This window comes from Leptosomus discolor, chromosome Z, assembly GCF_034619465.1.
Source record: "Leptosomus discolor isolate bLepDis1 chromosome Z, bLepDis1.hap2, whole genome shotgun sequence".
Lineage (NCBI taxonomy): Eukaryota > Metazoa > Chordata > Aves > Leptosomiformes > Leptosomidae > Leptosomus > Leptosomus discolor.
The window spans coordinates 61,740,747-61,754,100 of NC_141419.1; the positions used below are offsets into that span (position 1 = coordinate 61,740,747).

The 13,354-nt window shown below is 35.9% G+C and overlaps 1 protein-coding gene across 2 annotated transcripts in view; it reads right to left on the reverse strand.

Moving 5' to 3' along the window:
* The window catches only part of KDM4C (lysine demethylase 4C), a 262,110-nt gene that overhangs the window by 93,234 nt on the left and 155,522 nt on the right, over positions 1 to 13,354 (reverse strand). For both annotated transcript variants that reach the window (XM_086480286.1, XM_086480285.1), the window contains exons 12-14: positions 11,547 to 11,728; positions 10,478 to 10,694; positions 9,490 to 9,566 (exon numbers count right to left, since the gene is read on the reverse strand). In XM_086480286.1, coding sequence (XP_086336412.1) covers positions 9,490 to 9,566; positions 10,478 to 10,694; positions 11,547 to 11,728 — 476 coding nt within the window. The remainder of the gene's footprint in view (positions 1 to 9,489; positions 9,567 to 10,477; positions 10,695 to 11,546; positions 11,729 to 13,354) is intronic.

The following is a 13,354-nucleotide window of genomic DNA, read 5'->3' on the forward strand; positions in this document are numbered from 1 at the left end:
ACACTTTAAGCTATTACTTTAAAATTAGTTTTTTGGAGACAAACTTACATTTTTTCAGAGGCAAAATATTCCTAAAAATAACAAATACAGACAAATTGAGGGTTGCCTAGTAAAAGGATTCGCTTTCCTGTCTGGGAGCACCATTTCTTAATGGAGTTGCTAGATGAAACTATTACAACTCCCAATCTTCATTTGTCTACAAACGCTGTCAGTCTTCCACCATCATCTGCTCAACAATGCCACAATTTTTATTTATAATAGTAACTTAGAGAAAAGTATTTCAACTTTTTTTTTTCTTTTAAAAAAATGTTACAGGAAAATCTTACTCTGTCCAAAAGAATAAACTATTATCAATTCTTTTAGCATTCTGTAGATGCTTAAAGTTCACACTGACTGAGGAGGCTCAGTAATTCCATGGAAGAGAAATCCACCATGGGTTAATATTTAATATGTAGACACATCTTTGGCTGCAAGCTTAAAGTAAGTTTTTGAAAACTGAAGGTGGCTACAGTTCTGCTATGGATGAACATTTTACTCTTTCAGATGCATTCAAATCTGTTCAAGACACCCACCTTTGGGAATTTAAAATTTACAAATCATCAGCTACTGCATTTCCACATTTTAGCAGCCTACTCCCACAAACATTTAGCCTGCCCTGCACTTGATACAGAGATGGCCAAAAATTCCCTTGTAATTGCAGCTTCCAGAACATGACAGGCTGAGGCAACAGCATACAGAGCAAGAAGTCTTTTGCTGTGCTGTCCATGATATAGCATTATTGAGAAGAGTGATCTGCAAGAATGTAAAAAGGAGGAGAGAGTTGGCTGGGATGAGAAGGCTTGGAAAAGGACAGGGAAGAGAGCTGAGACAGGGAACAGGAGTAGGGAGAGAATTCTGCAGCCAGAGAAGGAATGAGAACTGGCAGGGCTGAGACTGAAATAAGAATCAAAACAGTCATTACAGGTAACTGGAGTAAAAATAACTCTCACACTCGGCAGTAGGGCTTATGTGTCCTTTCTCACTAGAATGTGCATATCTGAAGTAAAAAAACAAAACAAAACAAAAAACTGTATACAGTATGAAATGGAAACTGTTACAGGAAACTGCTGAATATGAAATACTTTCTGCAATAGTGGCTATTGGTCACCCAGTTTTAGAAAATGTTTACAGTAAAAAGAGCAACTGTTCAAAAGCATCTGAACAAGAAAGATTACAGACAACTTCCCTTTTGAAGAGAAGTCAAAAGGAATGAGACTAGCTATTTTGAAAAATAAATAAATAAGCATTGAAATTAGGTACAAAATACAAAACTGATCTTTCTTCCTGCAAAATACGAGACTATGAAAATAGCTGCCAGAGGGTTAACACTGAAGCTAAACACTTAGCAAACACACAAACAAAAATGGAATGATGGTATATCTATTGATAAAAAATATGTAGGGTTATTCCCATTATTATAAGACAATGTTTGGAAGTGACAATAAATACTAGATCTAAACTTGAACATCTTTAGATGAAGATTTGCGTCTTCAAGAAAGCAGCCTAGCACCAGCTGTGCAGACAGGATACCTGCTACTGCCTATTCCCAGCTTTTTTTTTTCCACCTCAGTGATTTTGCAGCAATACTCCTAAAGATCAGGCACGGTCTTTGAGGACAAATTTAAATTGGATGAGGTTGGTGGAAGTTCTCCAGCTCCAAGCAGGGCCAGCTTGAAAGCTGCATCTGATTGAAAACCTGCTTCACCCTGCAGGGAATGGACAACCGCTTCCTTGGTAAGATGAGAATACCCACACAGCTAGGGGTGCTCAAAGCTATCAAGACTTTTCACATGGATATCAGTGGCCCAGGTTGACTTGATGAACTGCAATGAAGGGAATCCAAGGTCAAAATGGACTTTGGATGTGAGCATTATGGCACTTATGTTAAAAAGATATTTTCTGGGTTTAAAGATCTTCAAGTTGGTTTCTGTGGCAGCATCAGGAAACTCAGAATTTACAAACCTGTTAAAATAAGTTGAGTCAAAGACTGGTTTTTACAAGCAATATGTATCCTGTTACTAGACTAATACCAAAATCAGAAAGAAACATCATGCTCCCCACACATGCTACCATCAGCATTTTACCATCAGCATTTAGAAGTAATTTACCAGTAAGTCAACTTTCTGCAGAGAAGATTTGAGAAAATCCAGATTTTAAAAATAAAGAAAGAGGCTTTACTTTTCTGGAAAGAAAAAACACAGAAAACTTAAGGTTTTAACATTTTGTGCTATAGCCAGATTTTCATGTTAATTTTCTATTAACAATATCCAAATGCTTGTAAAGCTTGGTAGCCAAATCAGTCTGAAAATTAAGACACTGTATACCAGTTCACATATAGTGAGTTCATTTTGGCAGTTATCAGGCTCTGAAAACAGTTGTTTATAACGGAAATGCTAACACTGTATCAGTGAGAAGGGCACCACTATAAAAAGATTGTTCAAAATCATTATTTTCAGCAGGGTGAAATAGGGCAGTTTTTGACTTGGAATGCAGAAAACTTATGTTCTGCTTTTCTGATGCCTTGCCGGGAGGGGAGGGGGCGGGGGGGGGGGGGGGCAGGGGAATCCTTCAACTGATGTAAGGGGCTACTCTAACCACAAAATACAAACAAACCAGAAGTCTGAATATCAATATCAATACTAAAATCTAAAGCATAAGCTGTTGAACCCTTGCTATTCAACGTAGGACCTGTTCTCAAAATCAGTGCCAACTGACCAGATTATATGCTGAACTATTTCTGTAGTGCTATGAAGGGTTAGAATAACAGGTGAAAAGCCATGCAGCTTCCTTAGTAGCCTTACTAACAGCTAGCCTACTATGAAGTAAGGCATTGAAGCGTATTTACCTGTTTCCTTATTTGCTCTTCTTTCCTGTCCCAAATCCTTTTGTCCTCTAAATAATAAAGGTACTTACATTTATGTACTATATCTACTAGGCGACCACATCCTTGCACACTGTAGAGTACATTGCATTCTCTGTAATGCCAGTCATTACTCTTCCTGACTTCACCAGCTTTCTTTAGCTGAAGCATTTAAGATTAATGAGGCGTTTGTTCTCAATCAAGGCACTTTGTATGAATACAGTTACTTTCAGGAGCCATGCAGATGACTTATTTAATATTACTTGATTTTTAATTGTTTTGGGGGGTTGATTTATGGCTACTTTTTGTCCATTAGCATAGACAAATCAAGTTTCACTCTTTGTCAATAAGCATTACCCTACAGGACCTACTGCCTAGTAGAATATAAAAATATGTTATCATGGATCCAAGTGCACGCTGGAAAGTGAAAATTTGACATAAGATATTGTAAAGCATACCACTTCAGCTACTTAGAAATGCTGCAACTGCAAAAACCCAGTGTGTTTCTGAATCTCACAAGCAGTTTCCTCTGGGTCTGTAAATTTGAGTTCACACAGGTATTCTCCTATTTCTATATTTTAATGATGTTCATAGTTGGGATTCACACATAACACAGTTTCATTTAGCTATTAATACAGCACTTACTCTATAGTGCTTTCATACTTCAGTATTTTGCAAAATCATACTGAACCTAGTAGAGACCAAATTTTCTATAAAGTTAACATAACTGCTGGGAGTTTAAGAAAGCATCACGTAACAGAACTAAAAACAATACTTAATTGTGTAAGCAGAGGAATGAGAAGGAACTTTCCCTCCTAAGAAATGAATTCTGAACTTGAACCAAGCTTTGCACAAATGTTTCACAACTTCCACTTTATTCACTGCACAAAACTCTTCTTGTTTTCCCATCAACCTGCCCTTCAGGATTTAAAGCCTTACCCAGAAGGGAATTCCTCAAACAGGTCTTTCTCAGCTAAATCTGCTCCTTCTAGGAATCCATGTGAAGAGGAAGGAAAATTATTTCAGACATTCAGGCAGAATAGGTGTTTTCTGATAATTAAATCTTCTCATTTTGTGCACTTTTCTGATTCAAGAACTCAATTTTTGAAGGCATGCGGATATATAATTCCCACAGTAGCCAAATCTCAGTCTAACATATTCTGCAACATCTACAGTTTTTAGGAATATTTATCCTGAACGAGAATTTAGATTAATAGGATTTTTTTCATTTGTTTCATAGGGAATCTTGAAGTCTGAACCACGTTAGCTGGAATGTAAAATACACTTACTCTATACTCCCTACAGCAAAAAAAAAGGTCATGCAAATAAGTAATTTTCTTCAATTACGTCTCCCTCTCCAGAGAGACTTATGGTACTACACAACAGTTTAAAATACAATTAAAATATCATATATATAACAACAGATACAGAAAAATTTATACAAATTAAAAAACTGATTCATAAAATAAACATATGGATATAATCCAAAGGTGGCATAAAACTTTCAGCCACAGGTTGGCATGTCTAACATAAATTGCAGATTTTTAAAAGGGAAAATAGTACGCTGGGCAGCAGTATATTAAATTGTCTTTTTTTTATAGATGCACAGAAGATGGTTTAAAAGTGAACCATATTTGTCTTAAGTATAATGCTAAGATCAGAGAATAGTATTGTACTATTTTGAAGTGAAAGCTGTTAGGATAATCTAAGGTTATTGTCCAAACTCTGAGGAGACAGAAATATGATCCTAAAATGACAAACAGGACCCAAACAAGCATCAGCAATTCTTAATTGTGCTGACGTCAGCAATGAGGTTCCATACAAGCAGAAATATGCTAATACATTTCAGTTGTATATCAAACTGATAATTTTTTCGCCAAAGAGAACTACAGCCACATTGCTTTGCAATGAATAATACTGTTCAAACAGGCAAAAGAGAACCATAGAAAAAAGAAACCTCGGTCTCTATCTTATTCTTCTGCCTCAAGGCACGATAAAGTCTTCTTCAACTGTTCCTGACAAATGTTTGTCTAACATGTTTTTAAAAATCATGAAGGAGTAGATTCTACAAAATCTGTATATATATCCTATTCCAGTAGTTCCCTATTTTTAGAAACAAAAATTTGCAAAATTTCCTGGTATTAACATAAACTTCTGCTGATGCAGTTTAAAGCTACAAGTCATCTTGTCCCTAAAATGAGAGAATGGTAATGGATTAAAAGTGTTCCTCTTTACCATACACATATAATTTTACATAAGAGAATGTGACTCATTTCCTTTCTGTCTTCCCCTGGCTATACTGAGAAGGTTAATTCTTTTCAATCCTCCCTTATGGAATAATGGAGGTCTATCAGGAATGATTAAAAGAATTTGGTTTTGTTTTGTTGCTATTTTCAATTGCACCTCTGGTTTTCTTCCATCTCATTCAAGTTCACGGTTTTTTGAACCACGTGTGTTCTGTTAGCCACAGTTCTTCAGCTCGCCTCTCATCAAAGCTGAAGAGAGCAGAAAGATTGTTCCATGTGTTCTTCTGGCTTTACTACCAGTACAAGTTAAACATGCTGGTGTGATGTTTCAGGTTCTGACTTATGTTCAGCTTGTGACCACTGTGGTCACAACTGCAGCTAGCAGCAGGAGCTACTGCTTAGCTAGGAACTCCTATCTTATATGTGCATAATTGATAACTCCTCTCTAAGTATTGTACCTATATCTTTTGCATTCCATATGATCTTTTTCACACAGTTTCTTCAATACAGTAATATTATTATAGTACTACAAAATAGTAGGATCCAATCCAAAACAGTAATCACAACCCGAATCAGTAAACCTCAGCCTACAAAATGCCCAAGGTTCTTGGGCAAGAAAATGCATCAGGAATGCTTCTTATTAATCCCTTTGCTTCACTGAAATAACTGAAGAAAATAGTATTTTGAATAATACCTGAAACACACTTGACAGTTGTGAAAAAGCCTTTGATACATTCTGTAAGTTTAACACCTTGGTAGCTTCACATGAAGCATACTCCCCTACCTCCTGTGCAACAGTCTTAAACAACTTAAAGTAGACCAGTCTAGATTTCCACATATGCTCCACAAGGACATGAAAAGTAATCAGCAAGTGATGCAAAGAACTTTATCACACTCTTAGTGAATTTAAGAGTCTGATGAGAATGATGGCTGGTGGCCTGAGATACTGAGGGTTGAAAGCAAATCCATATTCCTATATGTTTGGCAACGTCGTATCTGTTCTGTCGCTTGAATATCAGAATTTAAAACACTATCAAAAGCATCTGAAAGTTAGGATGCATGAAATCTTTTGCTTATTCCTTATTCCCATGAGCTATCACAGCAAAAAAATGGTTGGTTTGCTCTTAAATACTTATCTCTTTGTACTCTGTTATTGTCTAGGTGTTTTGAAATGGATAAATTCATCATTTGCTCAGTGCATCTCTTGGAATCTGAGATAGATTAACTGCCACATAATTCCTTGGGTCACTCATTTCCTGCTTTTTTAAAAAGCAGTATTGAATCTTCCAGGCTGCTGGCACCTCACCTAAGCTCTGCAAACACTCAAAGATAATCATTAATAGTTCTGAAATTGCTTCAGCATCTCAAGAGTTTTGAAAGACCCTACTATTAAAAAAGAGAAAGTGAATTTGGTATCATTCATGTATGAGTAAATCACAGAGCGTTATTCACATCCTTGAAACTGTTGGATTTTTTGCTATTTAATTTGGGTAGCAGATGCCTACTATTTATCACTCCTACATCTTTCAGCTGACAATGAACAGTTCACATTCACATGTGAACAACATGTAATAATACAGAATACAAGATAGAAGACTATGGAGCACAAGTTTTAAGTAAATTCACTCCTAGTGAGAGGTCTATTCGATCTTCAACAAATCACTGAAACTTCCCAACTGAATGACAACTTATGACATTAAGCAATGTGAATTTTATTCCACAAGCATATCTGAAAGAAGAATTCTCTTGACGTGTAAGTTCATTGCACTCAGCTCACCAAATCAGAGCTACAGAAAGATGAAGATGTCAGCACTAACGATTCAGCTGTACAGTAATCAATATACATACAAAATCACAGCAATTCAGTGAAATGCATAATAGCCATATATTAAATAAATTTTCCAAGTGGGCAACACATACTGTCTAGCCTTTGCATTGTGAAAATGGTGCTCCTTTTTTTTTTTTTTTTTTTTTCTCACTCCTATCACCTTCTTATTACCTAACACATAAAATTCCAGAAATCCAGTGAGTCTTCTCTCCAGTTCCTGGAGTATGCTTCTGCAAAAATACAATACTACACCCTCTTCACATAAAATTGCCATTCAGCTACTTTCTGTATGTTTTTCATATCTCTTCCACTGCTTCATCTCACCTCCTCAAACAATTTGGCCAAAAAGTACTTTCCTTAAAATTCAGATATTCCTTATTTTCAGAAACTTATATGCATCACAGTAGAATAAACTAAACCTATTCAGTAAACTATGCAAAATTCTTCTAAAATTAATGCTGTCCTTGGTGTGAATTTTTCCCCTAAAAGTCTGTCAAAGAAAAATCTGAGTCAAGTCAAGCTTTAACCTTCTCTCCAACATTTTCCTTCTTCCATCATATTACTCAGTTCCCCCTTTATTGCCCCATAATGAATGTAAATGAGTCAAGTCAGTCATTACCTTATTATTTTTGTTCTTAACTTCCACCTACCATTGCACTATCTGAATGTCCTCTTCACCTCAAGAGCAGTTGTAAAATAACCTTAAAACTCAGAAGAATTTTAGAATCCTTCCTATAACACAGCATTAACAAAATATAAGACTAAATTTTGTTTTCCTATTTTTAAGTTACTTTGAATTTTAGAAAATGCACTATAGTCAAAACATAAAGACTCTCCAAATTTCCCCTCATGTGTTACTGTTATATTGGAATCAACATCACATTCCAAGGCAATGTTCTAAACTTTTCAGCGTTTTTAACAAAAGCATCTGATTCAGTCCCATTGCTGTGATATGTGGTATTTCACGAACAAGAATGTTCCTAGAATTCCCATACTTGCACATCATAGCTGAATCTCCCCTGAAAAGAAATTAATAAAACTTTTTGACAGAGCTGCAGGCTTTTCTAGCCCTGTTTCTTTAACTGTAAATTAGATTCCAAGTTAATGGCAACCTGTCACTTGCTAGAACAGACTTAATGCTTTTTCCCCTCCATTTTCCCCCCTGACTCTAGAACAGTAGTCACAAAAGTAGTTCAGGAGATCCTGAAACTCATGATTGTCTGATAAGGAAGCTACAACAAGGCTTTCTGGTGACCAATGAAAGATGAAAATTGGATTTTACCTAGTAATAATGCCTTTCCTACTAAAATGAGAACACATTAGAGAGATACAAATTGATTCAATAAATATTCTAAGAGCTAGTCCGTAAGAGAACACAGGACTAAACATTATAGATGGACCATATTTTTGTAATGAGCAGTTCTAAGTCACTTCTTTCCTTTTGTTTTTCCCCGACTTATGCAGTATTTTGATTAAAAATACCAGTTCCTCTTTTGTTTCCTCACCTCTTAGCATTTACGAAAGAACCTTAAAAGGTTGACAGCGTACAAAAGGAAAATCCAAGTGTTTATCGTTATTGTTACTTGCAGTTTGCTATTGCTACAATTGTGAATTTCTTACAGGTGACTCACAATTGCAAGAAGCGATGTTTGACAAAGTGACATTGCATTTTCCAGCAGTTCAAATTCCCATTTCTTTTTTAACATAACTAAAGATTTTATGATGTCACTTAAGGATTTATCTTTTTAAGCCACCTGAAATATCTGCTTTTAATTCAGCAACGGAATGACGAAAAGCTATGTTGCCATCAAAGCTGATTATCAACATTTGCTCAAGATGTTTTAAGAAAAAAAAATACGAAATGACTTAGCACAGCAACTGATAGATTGGTGAAGTGTAAAATTTTAAACTTTTTTTAAAAATTAGTACATGTTTAGGGATTCTATGAACTATTAGTTGCATAACTATTTATTCCTTGCTTCATAAAACTATTTTGTAGTTTTTTAAAAAATGAAATAATAGGCATTTAGGAGCTTCACAAGTGAAATATTATTCTGCTTATACAGTGCAAAACCTTAAATGCTGTAAAAGAACAATTTCATTCTTGACTGTATGTATTATTCTATTTCCCCTTCTCTATTCTCCAGCTGCCTACACGTTCATGTACATACTAGAAGTCTACAATATTTATGAGGAAATCTCATTTTTTCTCTCTCTTACGTGCATTTAAATTTTCAGCTGTTTCTGGTTCCTTGAACAATGTTTAACACACAACTATATTCTGTTAGCCAACCCTTTTCCTGAGCGTATAAACCTACTCCCAACTTCGTCTATCAAAATGCTGTTACATTTTACAATGAAATCTAACCATCTTTTACAAATAATTTTTCCTCAGCAAGCATGTCTTCAGAAAAAACACACCAGCTACATTCCACATGCAATCATGCATGTGCTGCTTTTTTTTTTCTTCCTTACTTTCTAATGTGTTAGATAACTAAGAAACACATAAAACTTACGGCTATCCAGGCTTCTTTTCTGCATCGAGAACACAACCATTCATTATGGATTTCATGAGAAGGAACACCATAGCAACCTAGAATAAGAGAGCTGGATTGATTAATATATTCTGCCTTTCTATCTATGATGTAATACAATTCAGCTGTGTATGAATACTAGTAAAACACATCTCCTGTGACCAAGGAGACTTTTCCAATCTAGGCTTACTGCTAATTCTGTAGACTATGAAATGCATATGTTAGACACACAGACACTCCTCCCAAAACTAAAAAACATACAAACAAACAAAACACTCTCCAAACCAAAAATCAAAACAAACCCCAAACACCCAAAAAACTAGACCCCAGGGAATTTCTTCTTCTCTGTCAGTTCAATAGCAAATCACAAATTCTCCCTCCGTAAAAACGTACAATTCGAATTAATGTACTGACATTTATTCTATGCGATTATACCGCATTTCCACTAAGAATTTCACATGGACTTCTGAAGATTTAACTATTCAAGTCCTACTATCTTTAGAAGATACTGCAGAAAATCCATGTAATCATCATTCACTCTTGAAATAAAAAAGAATGCAAGGTGAAGGAAATTACTGCATACCTAAAGTCAATAGCAATATTCACAAGTCCTCAAATCCATAATGATTTCACCCTGACTGCTTAGTAAGGACATACTAACATCACACAGGGGTTTAAAATATGAGAAGTAAAAGAGGAATTTAATAGCTCAGAAGTAAAACAAGAATCAGGACTATGTGATTATTGAAAGTTTACATAAAAGTTAATCCTTCACTGCTTTCACAGCAATCATTAACAGTAATAGAAAATATAACGTGGTTTTTAAAAAAATTTAGTCAGTGAATGAAGCATTACATACGGAAAAGTTCAAGGACTTTTAAAGACATCCTAGAAGGCTAGTTAACTGTTATTTATCACTAAAACAAAATTCGAAATTACATTTCTGCAACTGAACAATTAGTTTATTTACTTGCATGAACCCGTACACAACACTTTGCACAGGAAATCAGAAGACTTGTTCCATCTTCTTCAATAAAGGCATTTGACGGATAGTTTTCTGTGTTTTCTTCACTATAAATAAAACACATTTCTGGAATAAGAGGTTTAGTCTTTTCATTTTCAGCCATCAATGTTTTTGCTGAGTTTGCTTCCCTGAAAGTAGGACTTTCTTCATCACGATTGTCTGGCTGGAAAATAAGCAGAATTTATATTTAAGTAAAAGAAAGGAGAGTCTTACTCTTCCTTTTGACAATGATGAAATGTCTTCTCCCCTCCCAGCTCTTGCACTAACAATGTAACAGCCTGATGAGGCAATTAACTGCTACCAGGTATTTATCACAGTCATTCTATAGTTTCCTGATTGTTCAAATAACCATGAAATCTAGAATAACACTCAGCCTGCAAACTAGTGTTAATGCAGCAGCGTTCAGTGATACTGTACCTCTGGCTCCCTTGAGCTCTTAACTGGGTTTAGTGCAATAAAAGTTTTCTTTCTAGTTCCCATACTGAGGAGATTCCAGTTTAGCAGCTTCAGAATTAGTACCATAGTACTATGGCAGCATTTTTGCAGACATTTGACATGGGAATTCCAGAAGCCAGCATCAAGCAGTGCTCTGCATTAGACTGTTTCTGGGGAAATACGATTCCTGAGGAGGCCTAAGGACTGTGCAAACACTTAATTCTTCAACACTGCAGGAAGGAGACATGGAAGAGGCTCCAATAAAAAGCATTTGAAGATGGACATATAAGGAAATAGCTAAAAGAAAAAAACCTGTGTGGATTTGCCACCTCAAAAAGTGTAACTTCGAGGGCAAGCACACATACACTAACACCAATCCTACATAAACCCTGGAAGGCATACACTATCTGCAACCAAGGTGAACAGAGTATCAGTTCTAATTTTAACAACAGTGAGTTTATTTACTTCTCATACAAATCAAATGTGTTAGCTTATGTTACTACTAATTTACTGGAAATGAAGTAGCTGGGCAGCTATTTCACACTTCACCCAGAGATGGAGCTGTTAGGACCTCGCTTACCTTGTAGTATGGCATGAGAAGAGTGCAAATGGCACAGTGTGGTTCCTTTTTTGCACAAGCTGCATTGTATTCTTTTTCAGCACTGAAATTGGGTACTCTCGTCTGCCAAAGATAGACCAGAGGCCTGGCCCATGTCTCTGTCTCTTGAACTTCCTCTTCCATTAAGGTAGTCTCAGGCAGTTCTTAAAGAAAATAAACAGTTGGTTACATTGTAGTCCTGGAATGAAGACAGGTAATGATTTTGTCGTGTGTGCTGAAAATGAAGATAAAGCAATGCTATAAGAAGTCTATGTGTGAAGACAAATGCAGGAGCCTAAAAGAATTATGCATCAGGATAAGCACACAAAAGAGTGCTTTGGCACCTGTGTCATGAACTGACTGCTCCACATACAGTTGTAATAAAGCATGCCACTAGCTCTACCGTTTACAATTTGTATTCATACCCACAACATTACATCTCACCCTCCCACTCCTTAATCTCTCCATCCTCTACCCCCTACCCCTCCATACACTCTGCCCTAAATTCCTTACAGATTGTTGGATTCTGCCAAGCAGCACCAGACAAATCACTCCATTTACCCTGAATGGCACCTCTCAACAATTCATGAAAACTGACACTCATTTTTCAAAGGAAAAAAGAGACAATGTTATGGCCAGGGAATAATGGAGAACAATCGGTTCTAAGATGTAGGTGGACACACACGTTGAAACCCACTACTGGAAAAATTATTTGGTAGTATCAGTCATCTGTTCTGGACGTTGTAAAAGTTTGTTTTACTTTATCAGCAGTTTCCGTGTAGGACTCCATAAAGCTGACTTTATGAAATTAAAATCCTCTAGAGAAGCTGGTGGAAAAAATCAGACTGAAACTCAAAAGATAAATAGCTTATTCAACAGGAGTAATCTAAAAATGTAGTCATTTGGTACTGAGAAAGATGTGGAAAAGACAAAGCTGTGAAAAGGAGATTGGATGTAAAACCCTTGCCCCAGTGAAATCAATAGCATAATTATTAATCATCCAGTTGTTAACACCCAAACTTCAGCCTAGTCACGTGTCCGAGCTGGTTGGAAACCTCAAGATACCTTCACAGGCAATCTAGTGACTTTGCCATCTGCAAAATAAACAGATTATGAGGAGGGAAATGTCTTTTCATTCTAGAAAGAAAAGCATTACTAACAGATGTTAAGTGTATTTTTCTGAACTGTGTCCTTATACGCTGCTCTGATTAATGATGAGGTCTGTGGTTCTGTTCATTCAAGTGGACAGTGCCTACTAAATCGCTCATGATCAATGAGAAGGTATGTAGGTGTCAATTAGAATAATTAAAATAATGTGAATGTGGGAAGGAAAACGTGGAAAGTTATTGAATAGAACTTTCAGATAACAAAAAAGGTCTATAGCCTACAGTCCTTTTCTAATGATATATTTAAGAAAAATTGTTTATTTCACAAGAAGAGAACTCCAACAACAGAGAAATGTTTAATGAAGTACATTAAGCTGAATCATCACATTCCTTCAGCCCATGACTGGCTCTATACACTTCACAAAAAAGCGGAGGCTTTACAGGTCTCCTCCTATGATAAACTGTCACACATTGCTACAAAAGCACTGTAAAGTTGACAGCATTTTTATCATTGTTCAATAAAATATGGATTAAAATATTTGTCAACAAGCAAGCCAAATGTAGCAAAAAGAAATTAATGTATCCTACGTGTGAATTTTATTCCATTTTTTATAGTTTCTCAAAAGAACTAATATCAATTCAATAAACATTTGCCAATAATCCAGGTAGAAGGACAAATACAAA